Here is a 24,336-nt window from a genome sequence, read left to right on the forward strand (position 1 = left end):
TAACAAAAATAACAATTTTTTTTCTTTTAAAAAGAACAATTCATGTCCAAAATCAATCCACAACTGGCTTGTTTAAAACATTTAATTTACCTCAGAAAATTACATGAATAATAGGAAGAACCCATTTGGTAACTTCCTTATGTTATGGATCTCATTATGTAACACTTTTTGCTTCTTTGTTCGTGTCGGATTTTCGTTTCTGATGATCAGAGATCAAACCCTAACAATGTCAACCAGCCTCAAATTATCAGCACTCATCCATTAAGTCGATAAGATCTTCCACTGAAAGCTACACCTGTTGGTCTATCAGACTGTGCAGCAGAACGACTTGGCTGTGACGGAGCTCCTATTCTATATCTTGCAACCAGTTTGTTACTGTAACAGTAACCGTCAAGGAAAAGACAACCACCAACACAGGGAAATTGTTCTTATGTAAAAAATGTGAACAGTTCAATTTCATCCGTGATCTTTTGAAAGTTCATCGTTCCATCAACGGCTCAGGATTTGCCACATGTATGTCCAAATTCTACGAGCATTAACAGAGCGAATGGACGGTAAATGTGCAATAGAGACCCTTGTAATAGGAGTTAAATGCATTTGCCTCCATTACTTTAAAAATAACAAATTAATCCATATATGTTGATCCTTTCTTTTAAAAATTCCATCCATTTATACAGTTAAAAATTGGCATGGTTAACTTAATAAGCAGTCAGTGTTTATGTAGCATGCCATGTGTACACCATGCTGATGAACAGAAACCAGTTTTTAACAGTAAAAATGAATGAAATTTTTAACAAAATGACTAGTTTTTTTATTTAACATATAAAGACTAATTTACCTATTTTTTAGTATAGAGGACAAAATGCAATCTGTCTCCTAGTTTAGGGGTCTCTATGGTACTTTTACCATGGATGAAGAAATTCAAAACAATGAGCTTTTAATGATCACGAATGAAGATGAATTACGATGAAGGACTAACAGTGCAATTTACCTGTTCCTACAATACATGCATATATATCACAATAACAGAAAAACCCAAAAATCGCATGCAAGGAGATGATAAATTATGTTGCAATTCAAGCCGAGTGATAAAAACAATGTGTAAGGATACACCCACATAGGCGTCTTGAGGAAGACCTTTCCGGTTGCAAGAGGATGCAACACAGTCAGGAAGTAATATAGATGTCCGGCAATGATCCCGAGCAGATCCGGGATGAGTTTTGAGCCAAAAATAACATCCAAAGCAAGCATTGCCCAAGGTAGATAGAATGACTAAAGCAATAAATGTGGAAAAAATAAACATGGAAAAAATAAACATAAGAACATAAAGTCAGCCCTGAAAGCTTATGTAAAGATTTTAGAATCCCTGATTAAAACATGCCGAAGTTGGAATTAAGCTTACCTTAAGAGTTACAAGGCCGTATATGTTGATTTGAGCATTTGGAAACTCTCTACTCCAGACATAAAGAAGCATGAAAACGAGAGACACCCCTAGGAAAGGGGTACGGAATATCGGGATTGCTGACAAAACCTAAAACCACGACAGAAAGTAATAATGAAATGAACAGTGTTATAATAAGAGTAACTGATGTTAGGTTTAAGGGTGTAAATAAGATATTGGTGCTCACAAGCTACTCAAGTTCAATTTCAAAAAAATTGGAGCTCAATTCGGTAATTATCGAGCCAAATTCGAGCTATCAATCAAGCCGAATTCAAGCTTAGTAATATTTAACTCGAACAGCTCGCAAGCCTTATGGAGTTTTTCATATTTATGTTATTAAATTACATTATTACCCTTAATATATATTATTAATCCTAAGCTTAATTATCGAACCCAAGCTCAAGCTCAAGTTCAAGCTTGAGTAAAAAAATTGGTCAAACAAGCTTAATCGAGCTCTAGCTCGAGTAGCTCGATTATATCTCGAGCCGAGCTTGAGCTTAAAAATAGATATTCGGACTCGGCTTGGCTCGATTACACCCCTAGTTAGGTTATACATTCACAATGAGCATATTTTGAATAATAGTTTTGACATAGAGAGACAATGTCGAGTCCGATACAGATATATTCATCTATATTTCTTCTTTTTACAAGATTAGTAGCAAAGATACAAGGCTGGAGAAGATATTCCAACTTTGCTTAGCTCTTTAAGCAAAACTCATGCCTTCCTAACCATAGGATGATTTGCCCCTTATATAATTTAAACAACCAAATCTTAAAAATAAAATAAGAGAGGATCATGGTCTCACTCATCAACAATGTCAAAGCGCCAAATATCATCATCCACAAGAAATCAGCTGTCCGCCTTTCAAATGGTCCCTTCTCGAGTTGAACTCCATATCTTGCTCTGTATAATCATAAAGATTGCCACAAAATAATCAGTGCTTAAAGCCTCAAAGAGTCCGTGTGGCAGTTAACACAGGACCATGCCCTTCTCAGACTAGATAAGAACGCAAAAATGATTTTTAAGCTTTCAAAAACCAATACTTACATCAGTAAAAGGCGTATCCCAAAATTGATAGAAAATTTCTCGAGGAAAAAGAAATTTGTAAATAGCCTCCACACCTACATTCATATACAAATTTATAAGAGAACTCTCTTGATTAACTAAAACATGCATAAATATTTATGAATAAAATGAGATTTCACATTATCTCGAGAATTACATATGCTTTTTCATACATAGAAGCCTGAAATAAACATTAAAATCAATTTTAATTTATAAACAAATTTCGCAGAGGAATATAACCTTTCTCTTTTTTTGGTGAAAATTATCGGGATTTGGAAACTACGCATCAATTCATACCTGAAAAATACTTGAATACATATTCATGTAGCAACGCAATGTAAAAGATATTTAATAGTCCTAACTGAACGGCTGTTGTGGTCAATAAGCATGCAGTCCCATAAGCCTTGCTAATAGGTGGAAGAGAGTTATAAAATCTGAAACAACATAAATAACCCAGTCAAATGAATAAGTAAATAAATAAAAGAATTAGTTGAAAAGGGATATACTAATATCAATAAACAGTATATCGAAAATAAGCATACTGGCATAACGACAGTATTGCCACACAAATATGCTGATATTAATTAAGATCATGTACATTGGTTTGAAAAAGGTCTTTAATCGAGGCAGTAATCTAAAACCATAATAAAAATAATAGTGCTTTATCATGAGAACTTGCATTTAAGAAAATCTACACCATAAAAGAATCATCTTCTTTCAATATGTTAGCTTTCATACTCTATTAAATGGACTTTTATACTAATGGTTACGAAAAGCAAAACGGTAAGCTGTTGTAAAACACAATTGGAAAGACCTACGGGGGCTTAGCTCGTCTGCTAGCTTCATTTCAACAATATCAAACATAACAGATTTGAATCAATCTTTAGTAAAACCAAGAAAAAAAGACGAGACCTAGACGAAAATTTCCAATAATTTTTCTAAAGTGCAATCTTGTACCCATTTTTGGACTGAATAAGAAAATCCCACAAATGGCATCCCTTACTCCTTAACATTGGGGGATATAAAAAAATTAATGCTACATCCACGGAAGTAACTTCGAATATTCAGATTTCATTTGCTATATAAATCGAAAAGGCATACATTATACATAAATTAGTTAAAATTCAACATAGTTATATATTTGAAAAGTAGGGTAACCTAAATTTCAAGTTGACAAATATATAGGTAAGTATTTCAAATTCACTGTCATCCAACAAACCCATGAATTTGAATATATATACACCAACTTATATATGAACAATATTCTATTAGCATGTATATTATTACCACAATTACACTATTTTTCAAATCTAAATCCATTGAAGAGGGCTCTTATTGCATTTGTTAAGCAAGATTTTACACAAATTTTATGAATCTAAATCCTAGGCTGCAAAATTCTAACCAAAACATACGAATTCAACTACATAAAAAAAAACTACAAAAAAATACCTAGAAAAATAAAACCGAAGAACAAATATACCAATTAACAAAATTCAGTGCAAAGGGCAGCAAAAACCAACTTAAAACGATTAATTCAGAGAAGGGAACAAAAAATTTTATCAAAGGAAAGATAATTGGGACTCACTCAGCCGGTGAAGACATTGCAATAATCGAACAGAATTCGTCAAATGGGAAGAAACCAAAACAAAAGCCCTAATATTTCTCTCTTCACTTAAATTTTATGCTTCGAGAAATAGCCGAAGATCTAGAAAAGAAGCTTGGGGATTCTTCAATGTTGACCTAGAAAGTTCGACCGGTTGTCTTTTAACCGGCTGTTGCGTATTGCAATTTGGGCCGAATATGATATGAAAATTGGGTCCTCAGCCATCGGAAACAAGGCCCAATGTAGATGGTATCTTTGATTAGGATTTTATTCCCCTCTTATAATTAAAAAAAATTATAATTATATTTATTTGGAATAATAATTAGAATATTTTGTCTCTCATATTTACTAAATATGTAATATCGAAATTTCACAATTAAAAATTCAAATTGAAGAATATGGATTAAATTTATAATTTACACCTAGTAAAGGGACTTATGGCAGAATTTAACCAATAAATTACTATATAAAATTATTCTGTTTTTTGTTAGGGTTTCTTACTTCCTCTTGAAGGCCCCCTTTAATGGCATCGAAGCTTCTATCTGCACCAAATCTTTGCATAAAATTATAGATTACGGTTCAAATTTTCTTATTCTGTTTCAATAATCTCTGTTTTAAGAAGTGTTTGCAGCTATGATGGATGCTAAAGCATTGGCGAAATCAAAAAGAGCTCATTCACAACACCATAGTAAAAAGCCTCATTCGGTCCAAAAATCGAAACCACCATCACCTGGTGTTAATGAACCTTCAAATTCGAAAAAGCAAACAATCAAGCAAATCAAAGAGAAAGCTCATCAGGCTCAGCGTATATCCGCATTACCATCGAATTGGAATCGTTACGAGGAAGAATTTGATTCAGGTTCTGAAGATCCAAACCAAACTCCCGATGTTATTGTGCCAAAGAGTAAAGGAGCGGACTTTCGTCATTTGATTTCCGAGGCTCAATCTCAGTTGCAATCAAATCCTTATTCAAATAACATTCCTTCTTTAGATGATGTTTTTCCCGGTACTTTTATGGCAGAATTTAAGAAAAAACAATGATAATTAGATAGTTATGAAATTAACTTTTATTGAGTGATTTTTAGTGTTTCCTTTTTCAATGTTTCAGGTGATTTCAATCAATTTGTAGGTTCAATGCTTGCAGTAAGAGGAGAGGGAATTTTATCATGGACTGGAAATGATAACTTCGTTGTGGATGATAGCACGACTGCAACTCCTGAGGTAAAATCGCTTTTGTTTTGTATGTTATTTTTCATATAGAGCAAGAAATTATAAATTTGTAATCATTAAGGATCAAATTTAGATGAAGATTTTTGTGTTAGGAATCTTATTATGCAAAGCTTTTATAGTTATCTTACTCATGATCTGTGTATCTTCACTACTGTTCATATTATTTTCGGGCAGTGAACTTGACCTGTTAAATGTTACCACTTTGAACCAACTTAGCTAAGTTCCAGTTTCGCTGCTACCTATATATAGATATGGATATCATAGACATGATATTACCTGTGCATCATCACTACTGCCCTTATTGTTTTCGGGCTCTGGACTCACCTGTTAAATGTCACCTCTTTGAACCAACTTAGCTAAGTTCCACGTTCGCTGCTTCCCATATATAGATGACGATATCTTACACATGACTCTTATCTGTGCATCATCACCACTGATTGTATTGTTTTCCGGCTCCAGACTTGACCTGTTACACGCCACCACTTTTAACCAACTTAGCAATGTTCTGGGTTCACTGCTCTCTCTCTCTCTATTTGTCAGGACTATAAGTGGAAGAAAATCAAGTTTGAATACAATAGATGTCTGTATTTGATATTAGGGAAATAATTGTCATTCTGATTTGGAAGTTATAAATATCCACCCTTCGCTAATTGTTAACCGTACATAGAATGTATTTCCGTAATCTGTAGCCATGTCGAAAGTTCACGTGTTTAAAGCTTTTGGATTTTTCTTATCTTAATTTCATTGGACGATTTAAGACAGGATGATATTTTGTTGAAAGCTATTTATATGAGTAGGCTGTTAGCAAATTTTCATAGAATTTTATTACATCAGAAGTCCAAAAAAATCGAAATACACTGTTTATATGCATTTGTTAACAGCGCTTTAGGAGTATGAAACTGGTGCTCGTTTGCTGTAGGCCGTTTTTCTTGCTCAAGACTGCTTGCCACGGCCTTGCATCAATTACCTTATCTTTTTATTATTGTTTCACCTCTTTTTTTCCTGTGTTTTCTTGTGTAGGCCTCATTTCTCTCCCTTAATTTGCATGCTCTTGCTGAACAACTCGAAAAAGTAGATTTATCTGAGAGGCTCTTCATTGAAGAAGATCTATTACCACCAGATCTGGTAAGTCCAGTTCCTTATATTGATATTCAAGTTAGTGTTGATTCATATCTATACTTTAACGCCTTAAAGGTGACAGAGATGCAATTCCAGACACTTACTAAAAGTAAAAACATGGAGTTAAAGAGAGTTTTTCTTTGGTTAAAATGTGCCTATAGTTCTTGTACTTTTCAAAAATTAGAAATTTAGTGTATTTATTTGTATTTTTAAGAATTTGGCCCCTCTACTTTTCAAAAATTAAATACTGTGGGATCTGAATTCTGAAATCTGAAAAGTAGAGGGGCTAAATTCTTAATTTTTGAGAAGTACAGGGACTATGGCATACTTAAACCTTTTTTTTAACCCATTTAGTTTGTTCTTCGGAAGCCCTAAGAGATGACAGGTATTGAAGGTCATCTTTTAGGTAATAGGAGGAGATAGCTTCATCTCGAAACTCTCAGCATTTCGTTACATTTTTGCTGAAGTTCTTTTGCATTTGTATAGAGATTTACACTCGAGTATAATACAAGTTTGTCTGTAACAAATATGTTTACAATTTACACTCGAGTATCTAATGCCATATTATCTGGGTTTTATGCCAGCGTTCTGAGAGATCGAAGGTAAAAAATGATCAGGAACCTGATCAAATGCAAGCGCCACCTGATCAAAAAGAAGCTGCAAAGATAACTGAAGGACCAACTCCAAATGATTTACCCGGCAGCAAGGCCATAGATGCAATATTGTCCAACAGCGGATTGGATTCGATGGCTGAAGTTCAGGGTGTTTCTATTTCCGGTCAACACGGCGAATCCAGTGAAAGTAGAGCACCAAACAATTTGAATTCCACTACTGCCTCAAACAAAAAAGTCCCAAAATTTGAAGCGGCAGCTGCTGAAGCCAAATTGGATATGCTTCTTAATTCTTTCAATGAGACTAAACTTCTCGATACTTCCGACTTAAGTTCCAAAAAATCCTCGAGCATCGGTTCACTCAAAGCTTCCAATTTAGACAGTTTGCTGGATGATTTATTACAAGAAACATCGATAACAGTAAACCGAGGTATAGATTCATCAAAGACTGCCGCAGTTAATTCAACTTCCGAAGATTTGCTCGATGATTTATTACAAGAAACATCATCGACAATTGTAGATGCCAAACTTGGTTCGGATAACAATGTTCGATCTTCTTCTTCATCTTCCCAATCTGTATCGAAGTCAAAAATATTGAATGATTTTGATTCATGGTTAGATACTATCTGATGACTTGTTATACAAGAAACTGAAACCCATGTAAACCTGTTGTATAAAATGCTTATCAAATTTGGGTTTTTTTTCACTCCTAAGTTTAATACGAGTTTCTTTGTTCCCTGTTTTGGAGCTGAAATTTAATATTAAAAAAAATAATACCTGCAAGCTGGCACGTATTAGAAGACCATTTCATATTTTTCATAGGATTTTTTTTTAATCTTTTTTATTAGTTATACTTTTTTTACATTAATTGCATTTCTATTTTTTAGAAAAAATCACTATAACTTTTTATTCGAATTATACAAATAAGTTTTTGAAAATTTACTCGTATTTTTATAATTAATTTTAATTCTTTTACGGTGTTAAAAAATTATATTTAAGATATTAGAAATGACTTTTTTTATATATAATAATTATTTTTCAAAAAAAAACTATATAAGAATTGTATTTATTTGACCAATTATCTTTTTAGAAATATTTATGATTTCTTTTTTAAAATTTTACCAAAAAATTCATGAAAATAAACTATTAAGCCCAAAACTCAATATGAAAAAAAAAACCAATCTAAATTGAATTATCATAAATAATTCAAAAAAATCCAATCTAAGTAACCAAATTTAACCCAAACATATATATTAATATTGGTGAACATTCATTATTTAAAATAAAAAATAAACCAATCTAAATCGAATTGTCATAAATAATTCAAAAAATCCAATTGAACTAACCAAGTTTACCCAAACGTATATTAACATCGGTGAACAGTCATTATTTAAGATAAGGAAAGTTTTAAGTTTAACATTAACATTTTTTTTATTCTAAAAACCATTTAACATATTGTTAGTAGTAAATAAGATTGTATGCATTGAGCCAACCAGAATTTACGAAATCCTCATAAAATTCTAGACTCGTATAGATCGTTCCTTTTGAGCGAACAAGTAACCCCACCATTTTTACCACCTTCGTATACGTAAATAGAAGGTTTATGCTTGAAAACCATAAACTTCAAAATCAGCAGCCTCCATCCTTTTGATACTTAAATCCGTTTGGTTTATAAAAACAATTTTTTTCAACTTTTTTTAAAAAAATCAATTTTTATTTCTAGAGAATTAATATTTAAAATTCTTGAAAAATGATTTCTTTTTCAAATTTATATAGATATGAACTGATGCCAACTCATCAAACTTAAAATATGCCATCAATCCCTGTATTCTTAAATTTATTTCCAAACCAAACCAAAAACAGCCCAAATTTTCCATCCATCCAAAACCATGCAAAGGAAATAGTAAGAAATCATCATATAAAGCAAGAAGAGGTAAATTCAAAAGCATCCATCATAAAATTCAAGTAACCAGCTGAAATAAATTGTTAGGAAAAAAAACCCTGAAAAATTGTGCCATAAACTGCACATGTACTGACATATATAAATTGTGCCACTCAAATATTGTGCTCTAAGTTCCACAACCATCGTAGAATTTACTTTGGGTTTATAAAACAAAGTAAAAAAAAAAGAATACAGAGACTTTATTTTTGGACTAACCATGACCAAAATCATGGAATTCAGCAGAAACATGCGAACCCCATTGTTTGCAGAAGCTATTATTTTTAACTAATATGTTTTGCTCACTAGCTAGAGACAAATAATTTATTTTGTTCAAAATAGAAGAGCTTAAAACTTCATATTTTCAACCGCATCATTTTTATGAAAAACAACTCTTTAAGATATGCAGATGCATAATAATACTGTTGAAAGACAGATGAAATACCCAAGTTCGACAGAACAAAGCAGTTTTTCATTTTCCCTTGAACTTGCTGCTAATGGAATCGTATCTTGGTACGTTAATGACTGCAAAGTATGAGCAAAAACCAATGAGAACGCATTCTAATAAAATAAATGAAACCTGGTGTTTTTTTATGTTTCAACTAAATAGAGAACTACCATTCCCGTAAGATGCCATTGTGAGATTAGAAGATAGAAGCTTTTCGGCTACTGAAGAAATATCCTTTGGTGTAATTTCATTGACGACCTTCAAGAAATGCTCCACGGGTTTCCTGATGATTTTGAAACAATTTTATTAGGTCGAAGAAAATATCGTAGTAGTCCAAAAAATGAAAAGCGAATTGTAATAGAAATAGAAGTCAATGTGAAGAAACTAATTAGGAGTTCATTGCTCATTGTAGAACAGCCGTACCTCTCACCATATGTCAAGATTTGTTTACCAATATCTTCTGAAGCAACTGCCTGCAGAAAACACCTCACGAGTTAACAGCAGAACTTGGCAAGAAAATATGAATCCTTGATGGGCATGATTAAATTCGATTATTGTCAAGAAACCAAAGAGATCAGTTTACATACTCTGGATTCCAAGTTCATCAAAATGGCAGACTTGGTCGACTGTTTAGCACGCTCCAGTTCTTTCTGCTCAACTGCAAAGAAACCATGAAAAGCATTTCAACAACCGGTCACCAAGAATGTTGAGGCAAGTAGCAAGTAATTTCCGGAATAAAGAGCAGCTAACCTTGTCCAGGAGTTGCAACAGCAATAAGCTCCTTGACAGCAACATCAATGGCAGATGGTACAAAATCAGAACCCTGAGTTCAGAAACATTCGTGTCATAAAGCTTGGTTGAAGGCTGAGGAAAGAGAGTTGAGAGATTATATATGCAACAATATAGAACAATTACTTATGCCATGAAAACCTTTAAATGCAGGTCGTTATGGCCTTCTAACTAAGACAATTAATAGCATTTAAGAAATAAATGTCTTGCAAGAAAATCAGCCAAATATCTGTGCAGAACAATGTGAAAACAAATAAGAAAATGTTATGATATCAACGGACCGTAAAAGAATTAGTAATGGAAGGTCTTAAAGCAGACTTACAGTTGTAGCTTGTATTCCAAATAAGCCAGTATGGTTGTAAATGCTGTTGAATGCTGAAAAGGACTGAACTTGTGGATACTGATTCAAGACACGTAGATCTGCTCAAGATTTAACCAAAACTATTTCAAGCCAAATTATACACATTGGCTATATTACTAAAAGAAATTAGGTTTACAGTAGCAGAAGAAATTTGTAAATGAAGCATGCACTAGAATAAGGAAAAAATTTCTAGCTTGCTCTGTTAGTATAACATGTCATAAGCCAAAAGATTAGAGTATACACCGAGATTAACTTACATAATCTTGAATACATTCCTTTTCCAGGGCCACCAGCTGAAAATGATCCACCTCCTCCCATTAGAATCTAGAGAACAATTAAATTTATCACTTATCAATATTCCTATATTTAAGCCACGGTAACAAGCATGGGAGAACCAAAAATTGCAATAAAAATCAAGCAAGATAGAAAAATCCTGGCAAGACTTTTTATGAACTACATAAGAAATTAGAGCATCATGAGAAATCCAATGTTAAAAACCTGAAGAACGGTCAAAATTATAGCTTCCTTCTCATTGTGCCAACCACCAGGAAGTTCAAATGCAAGAGCAAAATGAGTTTGGCCCTGCAATTTAAAATCATCAGCACCTCAGACTCGGTAGAAAAATAAAAGCATAACTCATTTTTAAGTATTTATGACAAGTACCCCTGAATCAGCCTGGCAACGATAATCTCCTCCAGTATACACAGATTTTGGTTCCTGAGCACGAGGAATATTGGGAAGATCTGACAGAAGTGGTTCTGCAACAGATAACAATTCTTCATGTTCTACACCAGTTGCTGCCAGTACCATCCGAGAAGCAGTAAAAATTTCCTAATATTTTCATAGCAAAACAAGCTTACCAGTGAGGAGGATACACAATGGTCAGGTATACAATCTAAAGTACAATGCACAATTAGCAGTGAAAGTGTTACAAATTAAGTTTTCTAAGACTTACTGCAACAAAATCCTCCAAAACTGTACTGTTCAACATATTAACTGCAGATTCTGGGGCTAAAAGAGGATTTGCCAATGCACCAGAATAACCTGCCGAGTGAATAGCTTCTAAAAGCAAGCCATGTGGATTCTTTGCTGCTTCAGCAATTTCCTCTTTCACTTTCTGAAGCTGAGCAAGGTGAAATAACAAATTGTAATCTCACAAGGGCATTTAATCTGAAGAAGCACAGAATTATTTAGCACAAAAGCAACAAGATAAAGACATTTACTTGTTCATTGACCTCCCAATCCAAGTAAGCAGGGTTTCTCACAGAATCAATAAGCAACTCTACCATTTCAGGAACATAAGTCTTCAAAGCATCAAAGGTATATCCAATCTGCTCCCGAGAAACTGCAGCATTTACATTGCCACCGATTGCCTCTACTTCCCTCACAATACGCAAATGGCTTCGGTTTGTTGTGCTTTTGAAGGCCATACGCTCAAGTAGGTGTGAGACCCCAAAAGAGGCTGGTGACTCATAGATTGAACCACAATCAACATATAATCCTATTGAAGCAGCAGGACTCTGCTTGGCAACAAAAACAAATAGCCAATTCCTCAATAAATTAGAAAATCAAATCTCTTCCAAAAGATGAGACCTTATATAGTAAAACAATCTTAACAAAAAGCATACATACTGCTGAGGTTTCCGAAGCAACTTTGAGGCCATTTGGAAGAGTTGTAATCTTAGTTTTACCAGGTTCAACATAATCAGGCAATGAAGGTGGTAGGGCAACACCAGGTAGGGGGAAATCTAGTGATGGTACAGACTTGGATTGACTCCCAGTCAGCCAACTTAAGAGGCCACCTGAAGAGGATGATGTTGTAGCAACAGTGCTTGAACTTGCAAACCTTGCAGGTGCTATACGGCTTGTGCGACCCTATATTCACATATTCAAACATAGCACATTTTCAAGCTGTCAGACCATCAATATGTGAAAAATTATCAAATAAATCATAACTGAAGGAATGGCTACGTTCAAAATAATAACACTTTGAATTTGACATATCTAACTTGTTTTAAAAATTTTCCTCCCTAAGAAGTAAAACAATTATAAATGAAACAAGCAGAAGAGAAGTATCAATAAAAGAAAAATATATAAGTTTTTTTTTTGGCAGGCTTTCCCCCTCATAAATGTAAACAGAGCTGAAGAAAGTTAATAAATAATACATGGTCAAACCCTTTGGTTAAGTATAAGTTATGTGATGGGCAGATTCATCTTGGACAAGCTCCCTTTGCCACACAGATTAAACTGTTGGAAATTTCTTTGCCAAGTAATAGCAGCTTTAAGAAAGTAGTTGGATAACCCTAGATATCAGATGTTCCCCTACTATTTCTTTAAACAGAGAAAGCAAAAAGCATGGCAAATCTCTCCAAAATATAGAAGGGTCAAAATTGATCATCAAAATTTCAAAAGGCTAAAAAATGGTCTTAAAAGGATATCCACTTCCAGCTTGGCCCTCAAACCTTAGGCTTTCTAGACCTGCTTATATCAACTTCTTTTGGAAGGAAATGGATAAAGGACACAAATCAGCCGAGACAGATTTTAATTCATCAATAAAATAAAAAAATTTAGACTTAAACATCTTTCAATGATGTTAATGACAGAGTTCATCAGTTGCTTTATATGAATCAAAATCGTAGGACAAAAATCTAGCTCACTAGTCTCTCATTTGTTTCTTACAGTAATTATGCAATTATGGATGTGTAATCTTTTTCACAGTTTGTACTTATGAAGCTGTTTTCAAAGCTAAATTCCAATGGTCTGGTCATTCAATATATTAATGAGAGTATATATGCACTATCCTGAACAAATTGAAAAACAAAAACGAGGCAATCACTCGAGAAACATATAACCTCAAACCGAACGAATCTCAGTTCATAATCAAATCCATTTCTGAATTCTTAAGAATAGATAAATAAATTTCACCATAAATGCAAGTAACAAGCTAAGAATCTGTAGCGAATAAAGCAACAGATCTATCAACTAAAAAGGAAAGCTACGGCAAATTAATGAATAGAATAATTGAAATAATAATCAAATCGAATCAGCTTTGTTTTATTCGAGATAGAAGATCGATTACGATAGTCAGATCAAGATCATCAGCGATCATAAATTAGGGTTTCGGGATTTACTGAACTTACTTTGAGAGCTCGGAGGCGAGAAGCTGCAGTACGGTACATCGTGATCGTTGGTCTCAGGAAAGCCCTAAATCGTACGGACGCTGCGGAACTCCGCCTGGTTCGGATGTCGAAGGGTTTTGTGGGAGATGGGAGCGACTGGTTTGAGCTGTTGGTTGCTCTCTGGTCATGTGAGGGGCTTGATTAGCCCGATGATGAGTATATTGACACGTGCGGAATTTTCTTTAGGCAAGTGTGAGAGAATAAATGGGATGCAATCTGAGCCGTGTATCATGTGTAGTTTATAAGCCGTTGGATTGGTGTAATTGTTTTTCCTTATGGTAAAATTATCGTGGAAGTTTCTAAATTAAGAGTCAGGATATATTTTGTCTATTTAATTTTTTCTGTTAAAAATTCTATCCAGTGTATAGTTAAAAACTGACATAATTAATAGAATAATCAGATAGTAATACGTAATGTGTCAAGTATATCTCATGATGATATAAATGGATAAAATCTTAATAATAGAAATAAGTGAATTTTTAACAAAATAATTAATTTATTTTTTAATTTAATGTACATAAATTAATTTACTAATTTTTAAATAATAAAAAAATAAAATACAATATAACTTCTAATAAAAACAACTCTAAGATACTTTCATTCATTTTATTTCATTAACATGCAAAAATTACAAGTTTATTGACTCTAAACTCGGTTAGTGAATTATCTTATCCCATAATATCATACATTTGAGAAATGGGAACCAAATTAAGAGTAGAATCTAATTATGTTCTACTTGTTTGCTAAGAGCAGGCTTGTCCAAATAATCAAATCTTGGTCAAGGTCTTCATGAATTCAATTGACCATGCTAGAATTTTTTTTAATTAATTGTATAAAATTATGGTTTGAAATTTGAATGTTAAATTAGTCAAATTAAAATTTTAAAGTAACAATATTATATCAATCATATTTTTATTGACGTTATTATTAATTTAAATGTTAAATTTTAATTTAAATTTAAATTTAAAATAAAATATTTAAAATTTATATATTAAATTGTAGGCATGTATATACTTATAGCATGAACTATTTGATTATTACAAAATAAAATAATAAAATTGATGATGATGCTTTAGATTAACAGCAAATCTTTTCTTGGGTATTTTGATATGAAAGGTTCCATGTTGTCCATTGCAAAATGTAGCCAATAGGAATACTACATTGCACCACGCAATGCTATGCTTTAAGAATCGCATCCAAAGTACCGTGAAGAATTTTATACTAAAAATTAGATTGTATTTTATTTCATCTATTTAAAAAATTAAATAAATTAATCACTGTATATTATATAAGAGTAAATTACGCATTTTATTAAGAATGTTATCCACGATTAAAAATTAATTTATGAGTGTCAAAAAAAAATACGCGTTGCATACTGTTTAGTTATTCTATCAACTACACTAATTTTTAACAATAAAAATAAATAAACAAAAAACAAAAAAAACCAATCTGCTCTTTAATCCGATATATAAAAATTAGTTTGTTATTTTTCAAGTAAAATAGACAAAATACAATCTGACTCTTAATACAAAAACCTCCACGATACTTTTACTAACATCCAAAGATTGCTAGTGATTGTGGCAGAAAAACATTTAAAATTAGACAAATTCAATCCATCTGCAAGCTTATAATTGTCAGGTACCAGATGCTGAAGCCATTACATAACACTTTTTACCAAGCCACCATATAAATTGTATATCCAGAAATATGCACCAACTAAGCCGGAAACTTGTTTGCGGTCCATTTTTGAGAAATAACTTACGAAAGCAGCCATTGAGAAGTGTTATTTTTGGTTTATTGTGTATCTTCCCATCAAGGATAAGAGGATCTAAGTGTCAAGTGTCAACGGTGATCTTGGCATCAAGCTGAGAGAATTCTTGGAAAAAGGCCTTGAAATGCTCATATGAATGCTTCACATCATCAACAGCACACATTTCTCGTATGCTATGCATTGATAATTGGGGAGCACCGACATCTATTGTGCGGATCCCCACACCACTAGCTAGGATAGGACCAATGGTTGAGCCACAAGGCATATCGTTCCGCACCACAAAATCCTGCATGTATAAAATTTTCATGCATTAAACCATTTGTTATAACAGAAGCATGATGCCAGAATATTTCCCTTGAATCATAAGTGAAATTTTCAGTTATGTTGCTCCGACTCTTCATTTTTCTATGTACCCACATCCAATGCTTATCCAATCACAGGTATGGTGATACGAGATTCTAAGGACCCTCCAAACACATAGATATTTTGTTTTTTATTTTCATTTTTGGGGGGGAGGGGGGTGGGGGGCGTGAACATAGCTATATCGGACTCATACCTGTGTTTGCCACTCACAGCCAAGTCCACAGAGGCGGATCCTTATAGGGGCCTTGGGGCTTCCCCCCAAAAAAAAAAAAATTGGGAAATTTTGATTTCTCCCATTGAAATTTTTAGAAATTATCATTAATCTCACAAAAAATTAAAAAAAAATTAATTGGAACCCCAACTTTAAAAAAAAAATTCTCATTGAACTCCTTAATTTTTAAAAAATTTACTAGGCCCCCCAAAAATCCACCACTGTAAGTCCAAGAAATATAGATGTTGAGGACTGAATAAATTTCTTATTTTCAGCAAAATCTCACCACTCATTACACTCAGTTTTATTTAAAGAAGTATGATGATTATTACTGATTCAGTTCGAAGGGATCAAAAGCTCTGTCAAAAGTTAAAAATACATGAAATGAAGTTTTCTTTCTCATTAAAATTAGTACATCAAATAATTCACAGCCACTCTATGGTTAAGATAAGGATGGAACTAACCTGAATAGGAAGGTTATGCTTCATAGCTATTTCCCGGAATATTAAAGACGTGACTGCATTGGTCGCATATCGTTGGTTTGCATTGTGTTTGATAACAAGGCCCCCATGCAACTTAGGCTGATGGCTCTCTTCATGTTTGTCCTGTACATAACACCATATTACCGCAATGCAAGAAAATAAATTATCTGGAATGGCGAGTTATGATTCGTTCGGCAACATTTAGCATACCATGTAATTTGGGTGAAGGGCATGTGCCATGTCAGCAGAAACAAGGAAACTTCTCTGGATTGCTTTTGTTAGCATCTGAAAGAGAAACAATCCCAATTTATATGCTCAGAAAAGGTAAATTTTCACCTGATAGGAATCAGACAAGGTAACTGAAAAGAAGACAGGAAGAGGAGCAGTAAACACCTTAGAATCGGAGGTGAAGGAATTGGTTATTCGTGATAGAGCATCTAACATTGCAGGAGATCCAGCTCCTTGTGCTGAATTAGATCCAACCTCCTCATGATCAAACAATGCCACCATTCTAACACCACTCTCATTTTCAAGGTCACTCTCAGAGGATGTAGCATCGATCAATGCCTGTAATGAAATTACATCATGACAAAGGGATGAAATAAACAACGTGCATACCATTATTAGGTTTAATATAAGGTTTAATATAGCAGAATTCCAAATATTCCCCATTTGGAATGAAAAACAAAAAGAAACTCAAACATAAACCTATAATTTTGCTAACCAGGAAAGATCAACAAAAAGCTACCCATACCTTCAGAGAGCAAAACGACATGCAAAGGTTGTCAAGCCTTCCAGAAAAGATAAATTCCTTTGCAGCACCGGCAACTATACTGGGTTGAGTATCGCATGCTTGCAACTCAAAATCACATATTTGATCTGGTTGACATCCAAGCTTATTTGCAATCATCTAGATGAAAAAAAAATTATTATTATTTTTTTAAAAGAGTTCTGATATGTAGCTTATTGCACTTGATAAAACTCAGGATTAAAATTTATCAAACCTGTGTCAGGATTGCATGATGTCCGTTTTCAGCAAACTCTTTATTGAGCTCCACCTGTGAAAAGTAGTTGAACAGATTGAAAAGAGAACAAAGAACAGCACTTATTAGTCCATCAGAAATGCAGAAAATTTGATATTCTATTCAGTCATTTTAGAAATAAAACTCATTTAAACAAGCTTGAAATTAAACTACATGCCCTATAAGACTATAACTGGAAAAAGAACTATCATGAATTGCCAAAGCTGAAGAAACAACTTGTTAGACATGATGTGGCTTTGGTTCCAGTAACAATATGAATGGATCACTAAATGTGCAATATAGTCATATGATATTTTATATTATTAGTTTCCAGTCACGAAGCAACTATCAAACACCTAATGCAGATGTAAAAAGGCCTGCACCCATTTCACTGGAATAAACGAAGTTAGGATACGGAAATGATGAATAACTACAAACAGAAATATAGGATGCGATAAAGCACAGATAAAAAATCACTTTAACTGATGTTGCCAGGACGGGTAAAAGATGACTCTGTGTGTTGACCTTGAATCCATCATTAACACCCCTACTCACAAGACGTACAAAAACAAGTCAAACTCCTCAAAGAGTAACGTGAATTAAATCCCACAAAGCAGTTATTTGCACCAATTACAAGCATATAGCACTTCGGGAATTCATCTAGGAAGCCCACCTGTCTAAGTGAATAGCCAGGGTAGGGACACGCATTATAGGCTCTTCAATTCTAACTAGCCGATGTGAATAGGAAACAGAACCATCCTTCTCTTCTCTTATCATCACCCTTCCTGCGACTGTCAAGTCGCGATCAAACCATGTATGCCACAAGCCACCTCCATACGTTTGCACACCCACCTCCAGATAATCAGCTTTTTTTACCTAATCAATCCCACAAGTCATTTTTTTTTCAATCATAAATTATTGGGCAAACTTTTTTTTTTACCTTGGAAACAGGCTTTAATTTTAGACAAGGGCTATCAGTATGCGCACCAACTACATGGAATCCATTTCCAGCAACATATCTAAGCATACAAAATATTAGTGGATGAACAACTAAAACATCATCTAATCACAATAAAAACATAACCTTTCAATCTTTTATATAGTAACTGACAACAACAAAATCCCCAATCCCTAGTCAGACCACAGTTCTTCTCAAGTCCATAATAACCACAAAAAAAAAAAGAGAGAGTAAATTTACTTCCATTTTTACCTGCCAAAAAATAAAATAACAAAAGTAAACAAACAAATCCTAGTATTTACTTTTCACCAATAGCAAAAGCAACAATGGTTGAATGATTCCTGGTGAAGAAGTATCTTTTCCCGGCTTCTAATTTCCAATCCTCTCTCTCTATAACTTGTTCATACCCTACCTTTTGCAAACGTTTCTTGGCCTCATCTGTGAATTAAAAAAACACAGCAAAAAATTTCAATAAAATCCAAGTAAAAAATGAATACACAAAGAATATAATAGTAAATATTGAATGGACTTGAATAAGTTAAACTTCCATCAAACAGAAAATGGAGAAGAAAAGGATTACCGACGGCATGGAAAGCAGTAGGAGAAGCGTTTAAGAAGCCGATGAAATCAGACACAACGTAGCTCACTTCAGTGTCTGCCATGCCTCTTCGTTCCTTCGATTCGATACTAACTTAGCTTAGGCTTTCGTTTAGTTACTTCGGACTTTTCAGCCTTTCCAGTTGTATAAGTGGGAATATGTTTGTTTCTGGATTCCCCATCCCTAAAAATTCCTAATTCCAGGGAATCCAATGTGCTATTTGGGCCAAGACCCAAATTCAAATACGGACGCTGTGAAACTCCGCCTGGTTTGGATGTCGAAGAGTTTTGTGGGAGATGGGAGCGACTGGTTTGAGCCGAAGGGGCTTGATTGCCCCGATGATGAAGATATTGACACGTTTGGAGTTTTCTCTAGGCACGTGTGAGAGAATAAATGAGATACAATTGAGCTGCGTATTTAGTGACAAAAAGTTTCAATCAATTTATACTATTAAAAAAGAAATAGTTGATGAAATAATTAAATAGTGATACGAAATATGTCATGTGTATTTTATGTTGACGTAAATGAACCAATTTTTAATAATAAAATAGAAACATTTTTAATAAAAGTGTCAGTTTATTCTTTGATCTAACATATAATTATTCATTTACCTATTTTTTTAGTAAAAGAAACAAAATGCAATCTAAAATCCTAGAACTAGGGCCTCTATGGTACTTTTACCATCATTTATCTTATTTCGTCAACTTAAAATAATTACAAGTAAGTCAACTTTAAACTCGATTTGTAATTTTAAAATTAAATTTCGACAGGATAGAAACAAACTCTATTGAGTACGAGTCATTTATCTATAACATCAGCAGCTTACACATGACAATTAGCTATGTCATGGAGTGTGAGTCCTTGCCACGTCCTTACTTGCCTAGATGGAACCATTACAAGTTGAAGCCTATTTGTTACATCAACGCCTTCAATGCTAGCGAATACCCGTAACTTCTACCCTTAGCTAGTTAGCTTCTTTGACAATATGGAATAGTTAGCCCTTCACAACGAAATCAACATCATAACTACCCAACTCAATGGGGGTTTCAAAGTCATTGGACTGAAACTACCACACCATAAAACCCGTCCTTGCCTTTGTGGAGTAAACCTCAATAAAGGGGAGCAACATAACACCCACTGGAAGGGCTACAGAGAAAAAGAACCTTCGAACCTTGATGCTCAAGCATGGTGGCATAAGAAAGCCAAAAAGCAATACGAAGGGGATAGAAGCCCAACCTTATTATCATAGCAAGAAAAGAATAGGAAAATTCGAGGAAAAGATAAGGCCTTAGGAACAACGGTTCATTCAATTATCGAACATTCAAATAATAATTCAAAAGAAAATGAATCAATCAACTTTGTTATTGCAAAACAAAAGAATATATATACACATGTAGTACTTATTTATTAAGAGCAATATTGTGTAATAATCAAATCTCGGACAAAATCTTCATGAATTCAATTCACCAGGCTTCAATCCTACTTTAAAATAGTTTTCAAAATTATATGCATAAAACTATGGTTTAAAATTAAATTAATCAATAAACTTTAAGATATTATAATTAAATTATAAAAATAATAATATTACATCAGTTAGGATCTTTTATTAATTTCATTGTTAATTTGAGTGTTAAATATTAATTAACATTCAAATTTAAAGTACAGAAATCTAAATTATCTAAATTAAATTGTAAACAGGTATACATTTGTCAAGGATAAAATAAATAGTGTAAGATAATTGGACTTTTTTGACAAATAAATAGTGTAAGATAATTGGACTTAATTGCAACCCAAATAAAGTTGTGTATGGATTTAGGCCTTAGGCCATTTTTATATTCCATTTATGGATTTGAGCTGAGCCCTTCAGCTCATGGGTCCTGGTTATTTAACTTGTCGGGTTTATGGAGATGGCAGGAAAGCTCGGATCGCAGTCCGTTCTGTTTCTTTTATTTATATTCAAAATTAATTTTAAATAAAAAGATTTCTTCGAAATTAAATAATCGTTTGGAATATATTTCTTACATCAAAACATGAGCTAAGCAGTCGTTTAGACCTCCCCACGGATAGGGTAGTCACCTAGTCCGACTTGAGTCCGGTTTAGATTAAAAAAAAATTCACTTTGAGCTAATTCAGTCTAATTCAAATTCAATATAAATAAGTAAAAAATATTTTTTGAATTTTTTAAAATTTTTAATAGCAAAACATTTTTTTTTGCACAGGTTGGAACGAAAACAGGCCTGGGCTGGAAATTATTATTTATAACCAAACCTTAATTAGACCCATAGACACTTCTAAATTACACAATATGAAAATAGTCCATCAACAATTGTTCGGGGTAGTGGCAAGTAGAGACAAAGCTAGAAGAGAACAGACAGGAGCTTGGCTCCCCAAAATAAAAAATTATCCTTTTAGAAATTGTAATGTTTTGAGTTAACCTAATGGTAAAATTAAAATTTGGTCTTTAAAATTTAAAATTCAATTATGACGTCTCAAAAAATAAAAAAGTTTATAGTTTAATCCCTTGAAATCTTGTAGGTTTTTACATTAATACAATGAAGAAATTATATTTTTAGCTCTCAAAAGTTGATAATTCAAATTCGACCCCTCCAAAAAAAAATTTTGACTTTGCCCTTTATGGTAAGGTATATTATACTCTCAAATAGAACTCAAGTTCAAAACTTTGAAAATGACATTATTAAAAAAGATAATCATGAACCTTGAAATGATTAATCTTTATAAATCGTAAAATGTATATTAGGGCAAATTAATTCATTACCAAATTAATGTTTATTGTATTGCGCCAGTGCATAAAATAAGTGTATATAAAAAATCGATTCTTTTATATATTAGAACATCGTTAAACTTTTTTTTTTATATTATGCATGTTCGTTTTATAGTCCATATTTGGGGTTTATGGCTGTCCATTCTAACAATATTATCTTCAATATTCAAACTTATACGTTCCTCTCTTGAGAGTACAATATGCCTTACCATTACACCCAATCATTTATTCATCGATAAATCTAATTTAATACTAAAAATATAAAAATTAAATCCGATTGAAATCAACCGAACAAATAACCTTGTTATGTTAATCCTAGCAACGACCATATCTTTAGCCATAGACGGAATCAATACTCTTCTTGGCATGGTTATCAAAGGCAAAAAGGCCACCATTCCTTTTGGACTTCAGCTTTAGAATTCAAATAATAATAATAATAATAATTTTTTTATAAAATTTGAGATTTAGTCCTTCTACTTAAAAATTTTAAGTCCTTCAATTGTTTTGATTTGAAAATCTTAGTCCAATCATTAAAATTATAAATATTTTTTATAAAAAAAGTCAAATTAACATGTTAATTAAACTATCCTTATATAGCATAGCATTTAATTAACCAAAATAAACCTATTAAATTGACAAAATTTAACAGAAACTACCAAAAAAATGTAATGATTAGGCTAATATTTTTAAATTTTAAAATGTAGGGACTAAATCTTAAATTCTAAAAACATTCAAGGACTAATAACACATCTCAACCAAGAAAAAGCTTTCTACCGAGTTCTTGTATCTTCTATTCAATCTTTAGAATTTTAAAGATTCAAGACACTGCATAAAAGCAATGCAGTATACCTTTTTTTTCTTTTTTTTTTCGATATTAGATAATCTATGCTAAGTAAAAAAATTGAGAAATTAAAAATTAATCTAAATCGAGTTGGTTGAGCGATTAATAGTTAACATATTAAAAAAAATCGAATTTTACTTTTTATTTAATTTATAATTATTTTTTCATGATTTAGATTTTTATATTTAAAACAATAAAAATGAATTAAAATATTATATATAAATTAGTTAAAAAATAACATATAAGAGTTTTATTAATTATTTTTTATTTACTTGAATTTTTAATATATATATTTAGAATATTTATGAAAAGTTTTAAAATTTACCAAATATCAATACAACGTCCCAAAAAACCAAAATATAAAATTAATATATATCCACAAGAATTAAATCTAAATAAACCTAACTTTTTTAATACTCAATCCAATATTTTTTCTAAAGCAACAACTCCATAAGATTTGCTAAAGCATTTACATCATACTTTATACCAAACAGTGAAATTAATTACCAAACCCATTATTTTGGCATGGATGAGTTATTGAATATAATAAAAACTTACGTTACGTTTGGTTCACTGTAATGGAATAAGATTGTAATTGAATAGAGCTGTAATGGAATGAGCTGTAATCAGTAATTCAACTGTTTGGTTGAATGGAATGGAGTAGAACTGTAATAGAATTCTTGTGTTTGGTTGAATGGAATGATGTTGTAATAGAATAAGGAAAAAGGCTAAAATAACCAAAATACCCTTAATAGAATTTTTGTTGATAGATGATTATTGTTATTAAATTTTAATAAGATTATTGTTAAATATTTTTTAATAAAAATAAAAATAAATAATTTAATCATATTTTAACATAATTATTATTAAATATAATTTAATAAAATAATATATAATTTAATAACATTATTAATATAATTATTAATAATAATTTTAATATAAAATTATTATTATGAATATTTCAATGCCTAATATATTTGCTTTAGTCTAACCTCTCACCTATTCTCTTAAGTCACAATCGCCAATATAAAAAAATAAGTTTAACATACGCTATGATAATCTTCTAATAACATTTTATTTTAATAGTCAATTTTAATAGAAAACATATTTTTATATTTTATTTTATCCTTTATAATAACATGATAACAAGAAGTTTGCAGTGCCAGCTGACCAAAAACTTCTATTAGGCTTGACAAAAGAACAGATACATGAAGTGATGCCAAATAATAGCAAATTTCAGCCATAATAAAACTGTGCAGAAGCTGTCCCAAATGATACAAATGCTCAAGCGATTACATTTCCCAGTTCAATATGATCCCATCATGAAACCTAAAATTCGATTTTAAGAACTTATCTGCTGATTTTTTGAACTAAATGCTCCCATCTTTCACAACCTCTTGCAAGTTTCCGATTTTTCGGGTTCAACTTCATAAATTCTGCAAATTATGAACAGATAAGGAAATCACATTCTAGGAATACCTGCAAACAGTATAGCAAAATGAGCATCTCCTGTATTCTTTAA

At 32.4% G+C, this 24,336-nt stretch overlaps 4 protein-coding genes across 4 annotated transcripts; 1 reads left to right on the forward strand and 3 right to left on the reverse strand.

Annotated features, from left to right (window-relative positions):
• Window positions 1–4,333, reverse strand: LOC107940191 (derlin-1). The gene is made up of 7 exons (XM_016873624.2): window positions 4,093–4,333; window positions 2,805–2,941; window positions 2,490–2,563; window positions 2,252–2,345; window positions 1,403–1,531; window positions 1,112–1,272; window positions 1–375 (listed from the first exon to the last, which is right to left on the reverse strand). Exons 2-7 carry the CDS (start codon window positions 2,829–2,831, stop codon window positions 255–257), a joined length of 606 nt encoding a protein of 201 aa, XP_016729113.1. The 5' UTR covers window positions 2,832–2,941; window positions 4,093–4,333; the 3' UTR covers window positions 1–254.
• A 133-nt stretch (window positions 4,334–4,466) lies between these two features.
• Window positions 4,467–7,776, forward strand: LOC107940189 (uncharacterized). The gene is made up of 4 exons (XM_016873622.2): window positions 4,467–5,116; window positions 5,219–5,331; window positions 6,361–6,465; window positions 7,044–7,776. The coding sequence occupies exons 1-4, from the start codon at window positions 4,744–4,746 to the stop codon at window positions 7,698–7,700; spliced, it is 1,248 nt and encodes a 415-aa protein (XP_016729111.1). The 5' UTR covers window positions 4,467–4,743; the 3' UTR covers window positions 7,701–7,776.
• Window positions 7,777–9,072: 1,296 nt separating this feature from the next.
• LOC107940211 (mitochondrial-processing peptidase subunit alpha) lies at window positions 9,073–13,993 on the reverse strand. Its single transcript, XM_016873648.2, has 13 exons — window positions 13,748–13,993; window positions 12,240–12,482; window positions 11,831–12,127; window positions 11,563–11,730; window positions 11,271–11,438; window positions 11,106–11,189; window positions 10,865–10,931; window positions 10,569–10,666; window positions 10,208–10,280; window positions 10,045–10,115; window positions 9,881–9,930; window positions 9,628–9,740; window positions 9,073–9,534 (listed from the first exon to the last, which is right to left on the reverse strand). Exons 1-13 carry the CDS (start codon window positions 13,784–13,786, stop codon window positions 9,482–9,484), a joined length of 1,524 nt encoding a protein of 507 aa, XP_016729137.1. The 5' UTR covers window positions 13,787–13,993; the 3' UTR covers window positions 9,073–9,481.
• Window positions 13,994–15,253: 1,260 nt separating this feature from the next.
• Window positions 15,254–19,574, reverse strand: LOC107940210 (probable aspartyl aminopeptidase). The gene is made up of 11 exons (XM_016873647.2): window positions 19,174–19,574; window positions 18,896–19,031; window positions 18,576–18,654; window positions 18,309–18,511; window positions 18,113–18,182; window positions 17,618–17,671; window positions 17,368–17,523; window positions 17,007–17,180; window positions 16,824–16,898; window positions 16,596–16,736; window positions 15,254–15,843 (listed from the first exon to the last, which is right to left on the reverse strand). Exons 1-11 carry the CDS (start codon window positions 19,253–19,255, stop codon window positions 15,622–15,624), a joined length of 1,392 nt encoding a protein of 463 aa, XP_016729136.1. The 5' UTR covers window positions 19,256–19,574; the 3' UTR covers window positions 15,254–15,621.
• Between the last annotated feature and the right edge of the window lie 4,762 nt (window positions 19,575–24,336).

This window comes from Gossypium hirsutum, chromosome A08, assembly GCF_007990345.1.
Source record: "Gossypium hirsutum isolate 1008001.06 chromosome A08, Gossypium_hirsutum_v2.1, whole genome shotgun sequence".
Taxonomy (NCBI): Eukaryota; Viridiplantae; Streptophyta; class Magnoliopsida; order Malvales; family Malvaceae; genus Gossypium; species Gossypium hirsutum.

Coding starts and splice junctions, on each gene's coding strand:
- LOC107940191 (XM_016873624.2), bottom strand. CDS start 2,831: ATGAATATGTATTCAAGTATTTTTCAG. Junction 1,532..2,251: donor TTGGCGCTTTGACATTGTTG/ATGAGTGAGACC, acceptor TCGTGGTTTTAG/GTTTTGTCAGCAATCCCGAT. Junction 1,273..1,402: donor ACGGCCTTGTAACTCTTAAG/GTAAGCTTAATT, acceptor TTATTGCTTTAG/TCATTCTATCTACCTTGGGC.
- LOC107940189 (XM_016873622.2), top strand. CDS start 4,744: ATGATGGATGCTAAAGCATTGGCGAAATCAAAAAGAGCTCATTCACAA. Junction 5,117..5,218: donor TTTAGATGATGTTTTTCCCG/GTACTTTTATGG, acceptor TCAATGTTTCAG/GTGATTTCAATCAATTTGTA. Junction 6,466..7,043: donor ATCTATTACCACCAGATCTG/GTAAGTCCAGTT, acceptor GTTTTATGCCAG/CGTTCTGAGAGATCGAAGGT.
- LOC107940211 (XM_016873648.2), bottom strand. CDS start 13,786: ATGTACCGTACTGCAGCTTCTCGCCTCCGAGCTCTCAAA. Junction 11,731..11,830: donor ATTGGGAGGTCAATGAACAA/GTAAATGTCTTT, acceptor CACCTTGCTCAG/CTTCAGAAAGTGAAAGAGGA. Junction 11,439..11,562: donor TTTTGGAGGATTTTGTTGCA/GTAAGTCTTAGA, acceptor TGAAAATATTAG/GAAATTTTTACTGCTTCTCG.
- LOC107940210 (XM_016873647.2), bottom strand. CDS start 19,255: ATGGCAGACACTGAAGTGAGCTACGTTGTGTCTGATTTCATCGGCTTC. Junction 18,512..18,575: donor AATTAAAGCCTGTTTCCAAG/GTAAAAAAAAAA, acceptor GGGATTGATTAG/GTAAAAAAAGCTGATTATCT. Junction 17,524..17,617: donor ATCATGCAATCCTGACACAG/GTTTGATAAATT, acceptor TTTTTCATCTAG/ATGATTGCAAATAAGCTTGG.